Consider the following 9,719-nt stretch of genomic DNA (forward strand, 5'->3'; position numbering starts at 1 on the left):
CCTTGTTGTGATTGCATGCTGCTGCCCACCAAAGAAAATCTTTCCTTCGACAGGGTATCATAGGTATAATAGTTTCCAGGTCCTGTGAATGTTTACACCAAAGGCTTTTTAAGTACCACTGAAGTTTCCTCATATGCAGTCTAGCATATGGAATTAGTAGACTGCAGGAGGCCATGAACCCTAGAGCTTGTAAGATATTCCATGCGGATAACTGGGTTCTGGTGGCCAGTTGAGAGAAGTAGCCTGTCAGCTAGGCTTGTTTTTCTGGAGTTAGAAATGCCATCTGGGATGCAGTGTCTAGGCTTGCTCCTAGGAATACAATTTTTTGACTGGGGACAAGTTTGGATTTCTTCTCGTTGATGGTGTACCCCAGTGAAGTTAGTTGGTCCTTTACAAATGTCAGGTGCTGTAACAGCTTTTCCTGACTGTCTGCCTGAATCAGGCAGTCATCCAAGTAAGGGTACATCTGAACCTGCCATCTCAAATTTCTTTAAAGTTCTTTTCAAAGAAATTGAAACAGCATATAAAATATTTTGCAAGGAAAAAAAAGATGTCATAATTTAAGCAAAAATGAATGGCAAGCTTTAAAGGAATTAAAAAAGTTGAAATCCAACTTTATATTTAAATGTGCTGATAAAGGTGGAAATTGGGTTGTTATGAACAACTTGATTATTGTGAGATGGTTGATATTTTACTTTCAAATGGTGAGGAATATAAGAAATTGGATTATGAGCCTACCAAGATGTTTAATTTTGAGTTATTATTTTTATTAGAAAAAGAAGAAAGTTTGGGTTTTTTTTGAACATAAAGATGTCTGTAGAATGTATATAAAAAAACCTGCTATACCCATTCTATACGCTCTGCCTACAGTACATAAAAATTTACAAAAAACACCTGGCAGGCCTATAGTTTCGGGGATAGGTTCCTTTTTGGACAATGTTAACACTTTTTTAGATTTTTATCTGAAAGCTCATTTACATAAGGTAGTAGCTCATATTTCCAATACTCAGGATCTCATCAATAGTACATCTCAAATCAAATGGCATCATGATTATTACTGGGTAACCATAGATGTTAAATCACTATATACTAATATAGACATCAGATGGGGGCTGGATTCTATTTTTGATATGTTGGGTGAAGGGCCAAGAACCACCTTTTTGGTGGGCTTATTAGAGTTTTGTTTGACTCAATTATTCTTTCTTTAATAACAATTATTTTTTGCAGGTGAAAAGTACAGCGATGGGGGCAGCTTTCGCGCCCTCATATGCTGTTATATACATGGGTTTTTTTTGAAAAAACATTAATTTATTCCACTGACTTTTTCAGGAATAATGTACTATTGTACAAGCGCTTTATAGATGATCTTATTTTTATCTGTAAGGGAGATCTAATTGAATTTTTTGAGGTATTAAATAGTAATGGACACAATCTTTCCTTTTCTTAGGAGTTAAATAGAACACAGATCAATTTTTTGGATCTGTCACCATTTGAGAATGGGGAAAATATAGGATTTAGGCCTTTTAGGAAATCTACTTCAGTTAATATGTTTTCGCATGCGACCAGCATGCATCCTGATAATCTATTAAAGGCATTACCCTATGGTGAATTTAAGAGAATTTCTGACCACACTAGTAATGCAAGTGAAAAAGCTAATGAATTGAACAAAGTTGTGTTGCGGTTAGGTGAAAGAGGTTATAACAAAACACAGTTATTAGCATGCAGGGATAAATTACTTGGTAAAAAAGCAGACGTGATAAAATTTTGAATCTAGATGTGAAGATTTCACTATGGAACAGAATAAAGATGTTGAAAAGCTTTTTTATGTAACCAAGCTTTTTCTGAAAAACTGGTGTCATTGGTTAGAAAATACTGGTATCTTGTCAGTGACGATGAATCTATTGGTCATTTATTCCCTAAACATATTATATTTTCATACAAAAGAGGGAAAAATCTCAAGGAACTGTTAAATAATAATTTAACAAAGGAAAGACAACATTATAATTTCAAAATTAGGCACCTATCCCTGCGGTTCTTATAATATTTGTGATAAGGTCAGGAACCAGAGTGTTATTAATGATGTAAATTTCATTTCTAAACATTTTAGTTGTAAATCAACAGGGGTGGTCTATATATTGGGCTGTTCATGCAAAAATATGTGGTATATAGGACAAACAAAAAGAATGGTAAGGGTACGGATTGTAGAGCATTTAAAAGACATTAGAAACAAACATTTGGTTAGTCCTGTTGCTAAGCATTTCCAAGAGAAACATAGTGGCTCTTCCAGTAGTTTAATATTCAGTATATTGGGAAAGCCCTTCCTTCAGAGAGGATGACATTGTAGTAAAATTACTGGAGCTTGAAACTAGAATGATTTTCAAGTTTCATACTTTAAAGCCTAACGGTATGATATATTATTTTATCTTTATATATATATATATATATATATATATATATATATATATATATATATATATATATATATATATATATATATAGATATATATAGATATATATATATAAAATAAATATGTAACAAGTTTATGGTCACTTTAAAAAAAAATGTTATTGTTCAATTAATTAATTAGGAGACTTAATTGTCCTATTGAGTATATATATATAAATGTGATGTTTGTACTCAATTAATTGTGATCCTTGAAGGCGAATTGCCGAGGTACCAGATCGCTGGAATTAAAGAAAGTAAGATACTGGTGAATTGCTGGCTGTTGGTGTGTTTTCTTAACTACATCTGAATATTTGTCTGCAGTAAGCAATGGCTGGAGCCAGGCATTTTGTGAAAACTCTGGGAGCAGTGGATAAGCCAAAGGTAAGTGCAGACAACCAATAATGCATAGATCCTGCCCTGAAATGTAGATATTTCCTGCAAGAATCTCTGATTGGGATATGCAGATAGGCCTCTGAGGTCTTGAGTGGCTAACCAGGCATCTTTGGACAGCATAGGAAGAAGCTGCTGCAGTGTGAGCATTTTGAATTTTGGTGCCACCAGGAATGTGTTTAGAATAGATAGATCTAAGATTGGGCGCCAGGTGCCCCTCTTTTCTGGGTACTAGAAAAAGCCTGGAATAGAACCCTTGGCCTAACTGATTTGCAGGAACAGGCTGAATTGCCCTCATGGAGAGCAAGGAAAGAACTTGGTTTTGTGCCTCTGCCCACTGATTTGGAGGGAGATCTGGAAATCCCTTTGGGGTTGGCAAGGTGTAGAAATAAAATTTCTACCCCTGGGACACTGTGTTGAGGACCCATTGGTCGTTAGTGATGGAGGCCCAGGTTTCGGCATGGGAGGCAAATTTTCCTCCTAGTGGCACGGCCAGATGGGCAAAGGTGAGAGGAGGAGTTAGAGTCATTGGGAATTCTTTCCATAAGGGGGTGGCTTAGCACTTCCTGGTTTAGAAGTGGAGGCATTTCATTGTTTAGATCTCTGCATACCCTGAGACTGCTGTCTGGGGTGGGGGTCTGTTACCCCTAGGTCTTGTCTGAAGTGGCCTTGAGGGGGCAGGAAAGGACCAATGTTTTGAGGGACAATGTCTACTAAATATTGGAGGCTGAACTTGCAAAAAGTCTGTCTGCATAAATTTAGCTTTTTCTTCCATCCTTTTTAAAACCTCTTCTGCTTTGGTGCCAGATTGTCTTTGTTAAGAGGTGCGTCCAATAATTTTGATTTGACATGACCTGGCAAGGTCTGTTCAAGCCAAGCATGCCTTCGAAGTACAGAACCTGTGACTGCTGCCCTGCAGGATGCTTCTAGGGTGTCAAACACACATTGCAGGATATGCTTACTGATTTAGCTTGCAGAATGGATAGGTTCCATGCTATGTTGCTGGTATTTCAGCATGTGGAACTGACAATTTAATGGTCTAATGCAAGAGTTGCATAAGTATATGCTTTTTTACCCAATCTGTCTAAGGCTCGAGAATCCCTGTCCAAAAGGGGGGGGATTCTTAGCTATAGTTGCTTTTATTCCCTTAGGCCCTTGGGAGATGACTTCTGGGTGAGCAATTGTGTTCTTGAAAAGAAATGTGCGACTCAGGGACTCTAATACCAGTCAGGTTTCCTGGGAGCAGGAGGTTAAGTATCCGGGGTTAGACTGGATTCCATAAAAACATCATCCACAACATCCAGGACAGGAGATGTAGCTAAGGGCCTGGGCTGAGGTAAATATAAAAATTCCCAGAGTCACTTATTGGACTGGGGTAATCCTGGCATTCACATTGGAAGTGCTCTCTCAAGTGTGCACGGTTTCACCAAAAGAAAAATCCTCTGGAGGAGAGGCAGAAGGAATAGATTCCTCTGCATCTGAATACTCATAAACAGACAAGGGCATGTCTTCATTATCAGAAACCTCAGAGTTTGACTCTTGGTCAGATAAAGGGGCTGGGGACAAATCTCTTTCTTTTAGCAGGAGAAGACTGGCTGCCCCTAATCATCATGGTAAGGTCTTCTGCCATTTTAAGCATATGAGATTGTGGCAAGAAAACAGGAGAGTGAGTTTGGGTCGTCTGTTTTCTAGATGTAGTTCGTACTCTGGGCCTTAGAAACTCTGTAGTTTTAGAAAGAACTGAAGACGTGAAAGAAGTCGGTTTGTGTCGAATATCGGTAGTGCGAAGAACTTCCTCAGAAGCCGGTGCCTGCACACGAGCTCCGGACCCATCCAAGTTAGAGACATCCACAGGTTCCTTAGTCAAAGAGTCTCACGGCAAACTGGACTCTGAAAGGGTCTCGATAGCAGCCTGCGAATCCATCGATGCTGGCATCAGGGGCTGCGAAAGCACCTCACTGAGTACCGGTGAACTGGCAACTAACTTAACAGAAGCATCATCGGCAGTTTTGGACCTGCGCGGTCTCTCACTCTCTTTATCCTTATGTTTTTTTGGAAGATCGGTAGTCAGTTGGCTTACCAAAGCCATTTCGGAATATGGAGATCGAGAGCAAAAGTATTTAGATACAATAAGGGCCCAACGACAAACAGTTTGGGCATTGAACAAAACACAAAATCAGCAACGAGGGAAATTGTGGTCTCCGCCTAAAGAGGTGACACAGTAAGAATAGAAATCTCGGTGTGGTATTTGCTTTCCACAGGCAAGACAATTGTTAACTTTTTCTGATATCAGTTAGAGCAAGAAAAAAGGATACCCAATGGGGTACTTAGCTTTTAGAAGACTTCAACTTCAATTTCAGAAACGAAAAACTCAAGTAGCGGTCGACCAGCACTCACGTGAACTGCTTCTGCTTCAGGCTCCTCGGCAAAAAAGACTGATGTAATGGCGTTGACTGCTCATTTTTATACCACTGATGACCTGATGTCAGTCCTGGAGCAACAGCAACCGACGCAAGAATACTAAGCCTCTGGTATTCGGGCTGACTGAGGGCTACCCTGGCAGGATAACCCAAGTGTGATGACTGCAACAGTGAAACACAAACATTTTCTGTGACAATTACTGTTACGCAGAATGTCAGAAAAGCGGATTGGTCATCTTTTACTATATACTTACAGAGCCACAGTGACTTTTCCACTACTCCATGGACCTTCAAACTCCACGACTACAGATAAAAAATAAACAAATAACTTGCCAGTGTAAAAAAATATGCCAAAAGCATGTAAAGACAAAGCAGACTACAGCCAAACAGTGGCCACAGAAGTCTGCATGTGGTCAATTAAAGATCACAAGGCAGTCACAAATAACAAAAAGCAATTTATAAAGAACACAACGTTTTGGTATCAGACACAGAAATGATAAAGGGAAGACGTACAAAGACTCTGTCTATGAGAAAGCCAGTTATTTTAAGGCTTACGAATGTACTGCTCAAAACTTCCACGACCAGCCAAGCTGGATAAAATCGAAGCATTTTTCACATGTGAGTGAAGCACCTAACATCCCCTAAAGGCGTTCCTCCACAAACCACTTTCATTTAAAACGACCAATAATGAACTTAAAAAGTGTTTTCCTCCAGTTTGTCTTCAAAATGTTGCCAAACCTCAGCTGCTCTAATGATACTATACAATAAATGACGTGATCATCAACACACTCAAAATAGAGTGGAAAACACTGCACTTGGATTTTAATCCCTTCCATCTGCAACTAGGTATATTTTTGTTCTTAATATAGGAAAGCACCATACAATATACAAAATGACCATCTAAAAGAATGTTTAGAGTCATCACTGTTAAATCTTAAAAAAAAAAAAAAAGGAACTTGGTCTTACTTCTCTGGCATCTGTCTTGCGACCAACAGCGTTCACTGAACACAGCATTCAGGACAGTAGACTGACACGGACTCTTCTGTTCTAACCTTGAACAGATATCTCCACATTCTTCCTTATCATCTTTATTTGCCACAATATAGTTATCTTCCATAGAATCAAGAATCTTGGACCAGTCAACTGTGGACACGTAACACAGTTCAGCATTTTTTTCAATTCGTACTGCACCCCGGGTAATGTTCATCAAGTTATACAGTCCAATCTCTTTCAGGTGAACCATCTCAAATATGACAAGAGCATAGTTGAAGAAAAGGCGCGTGCCCCGTATCACAGTCAGATTTGGAAACAAATCCCGCAAGCTCTCCAGACCATAGACTCGGAAAAGCAGCAGATAGTCAGTAATCATAACAAGTTTTGGAAAACTAACTTTGCGGAAATCTTCAGGTTTTGTCTTAAACATCAGTAAGATCTGCAGTCGGCCTTCTATTACAGTACAGTTCTCCAAGATTTGCAGATTTGTGACATTGTTTCGGATATCCATGTCCTTGCAAACTAAAAGTTGAAAAAAGAAAGAGTTAAACTTACTTTGTTTCTCTTATATTCCATCAACAACTGCTAAATATGCTATGTACAGAAGTATCGGTCTAAAAAATGAAAAACACACAAATGGCATATACCATTATTTGTTTGCAACACAGACCTCGAACTGTCTGAAAGTAATAAACCAAAGGGCACACAGAAGTATACAATTATGGAGCACAGCATTCTACAAATGACTAAAACAATCAATTTAATTTGAACAAGAGTTTACTGTCCTATCACAGTATGCGCTGCAGTAATGATTTTCAGGAAAAAAGTTCCAGCAATTATGTTAATTAACATAATACTCATGTGCATGAACTGAGGTTTACAATATTCTGATTCATCTGGTTCTGAAGTATAAGTCCTACTGCCGTCGAGTGGCAATAGTCATTAAAATAGAATGCGCCAAGATCATATTTAATGCTGAAAGTCAAAAGTCCTTCACAGCCCTCTAACATGTCCAATTAGAAGTTTTAGTACAGATTCAGATGTCTGCTTCATCACCAATACTGCACTGAATTCTGACACCAGTCTTCAAAACACAATCCACAGATGCTGCATTGACATCACCTGGAAGTACATCTGTTCCATGACTCTGTGTGGTCAGAGCATTAGGGACTAAAAAGAAGTGCTAAATTTAACTTTGCTCAAGGATGCCTTCCTACATTTTTTCTAGATTTTCCTTTGAACTTCTACTACATTGCGTTTCTTGAAATGTGCACACCAAGACTTAAAAGTATCGTGACTTAAATTTCACCTGTGCTCTGCACAGGAATAAGGTGACCTATGAATATAAAATTAGGTCAACAAAAATGGACCAAAACATGTCTAGTCTGCACATGCTGCTACAGATGTCCCCTTGGAGCAGTCCCCTCCAACTTTATTTAAAATTTGTAATCTATCTCAATGAAGTCCTGTCCTTACCATAACATTAAAATCAGTCTTGAGTAATCCTAGAATTTAAGCACTTCACGAATACTCTGCTAAGTTGGTAAACCATTCCCAAAACACTCTTCTGGCTCCTCCTAATACCTATGATATCCTGTGTCTGTCTCCTTCAGTTCCACTTTCTGACCCACATAAAAACCACAACTCTTTTCTACATAGACAGAAACAATTTGAATTCTAAAGCTGTGGTAAGTACATACATTTATGTTACAGAGATTCAGTCTTCTTTAATCCTCAAGAGAGCCAGCTGATTCCTCTGGGTGGCTGTGTTACTGGAACATACCCTTAATTCCCAAAACCCCAAATGAAGATACGGACCTGGTCCCAAGTGGAACAGGCTCCCTAACAGGAAAACACAAGAGGGATCACTCAACGGTTTGTCACACCCTAAGTGAAGCTAAAGATTATGAATACTCTCCTGCTTGAAAATAGGATAAGGAAGCCAAATGACAAGCAAAAATGTAAACGTATTGAAGTGCAGTACAGTTTTAGAAGTAAACTTTGCCCATAACAGTAAATGTTCTAATAAATCACGACTGCAGTAGCCCAAGAAAGTATGGTTATATCACCATAGCCAAGTCAACAGCAGAATAAAACAAATGGAGGCAGCCAATAAAGATTCTAAAAGATCATGGAGAAAAGCCCTTGTAAAACCTGTTTCAGACCTGGAAAGAGTCCACTTTGTAAATATATGTACAGAGGACAAAGATGCTGCCCTCTAGAACACTTGAGTCCACCCCTTTCCAGAAAGCCATGAAATAAGCCAAGGGCCTTGTGGAATGAGTCATATCCCTGCTTGGAAGTGGCTTATTATGAAAAGTATAATAAAAAGTAACACGAGACACCCATCTAGGAATGGTCAACTTTGTCACTTGTTATACCTTCCTTTTACCTTCACAGGAGACACAGTTGGTCAGCTTTCCTAAAAGCTGAAGTTTTGTCTAGGTGGTATCTAAGAAGTGTACATCAAAGAGAGAAGAACCCTTTCCCCTTGCGCTCTGGTTCAGGAATGAAGACTGGCAGATGAACAGTCTGGCTTCAACTAAGCTCGAAAGATGGCTTTAGATATAAAGGTAGGATTTGTTCTCCAAAAAACCCTGTCTTGGTGAAAAATGAATGAAGTAAAGTTGACTTACCAGAAATGTCTGTAACTCAAGGATACTCACCCAGCAGATGCCAGAGCAATGAGTAACAGTTTTCTGTGTTAAGAACCTCAAATCAGCCTATGATCTTCATCAAATGGAGACAGAGTAAGCTTATCAGGTACAAAATGTAGATCAGGAGGGCCCCCTGTTTCCTAGGTGGACAGGTATGCAAGACCCCATTTCAAAACCTGTTTAATGTAAGCATTAGAAAAGTTGGGATTATAGAGGCAGACAAGCAAAAATGGCAGACAAATGTACCTTGATATTAGAGTCTACTGGAAAGTCTCTCACTAATATTCAAAAACCAAAAACAGCAAGGCATGAACAGGGTCTTACTTCTTTGAAGGCCACCAACTAGAAAATCTCTCACTAATATTCAAAAATCAGAAGCAGCAGGGCCTGAAGAAGGTCTCACTTCTTTGAGGGCCATAAACTAGAAAATCTTTTCCACTTACACATACATTATTTGCTAACAGGTGTTCTTGTCTCCTTTAGTTCCTGCTACACATGCTCAGAAAAAAAGGTGCCTAAAAGTATCAAAACTAGCATCCAGATGGTCAGCGAAAGAGTTTCCAAACTAGGATTTATCTAACTCCCCCTAGTCTTATGTAAGCAAACCCTTTCTGTGGGGAAGCTTGTGGTAACTGCTCTTAGCCAGACTGAAAAGGAAGAATCATCATTGTTTGGCCACAATGAGGTCATCCCACAATTTTTGAAGAGTCCTTATGAATCTTTAGGAAAAAACTCTGTAGCATATTCTTGCATCTATACATACATAATTTTTTTTAGCATATCCCCCATCTGTGTATATGGTTTTGTTTATTT

The 9,719-nt window shown here is 38.8% G+C and overlaps 1 protein-coding gene across 1 annotated transcript in view; it reads right to left on the bottom strand.

Annotated features, from left to right (window-relative positions):
- Positions 1-9,719, bottom strand: part of INSR (insulin receptor) — a 1,335,646-nt gene that overhangs the window by 1,260,382 nt on the left and 65,545 nt on the right. The window contains exon 2 of the mRNA XM_044090750.1: positions 6,223-6,771. Coding sequence (XP_043946685.1) covers positions 6,223-6,771 — 549 coding nt within the window. The remainder of the gene's footprint in view (positions 1-6,222; positions 6,772-9,719) is intronic.

This window comes from Protopterus annectens, chromosome 13.part0, assembly GCF_019279795.1.
Source record: "Protopterus annectens isolate FY-2018-M chromosome 13.part0, PAN1.0, whole genome shotgun sequence".
NCBI lineage: Eukaryota > Metazoa > Chordata > Ceratodontiformes > Protopteridae > Protopterus > Protopterus annectens.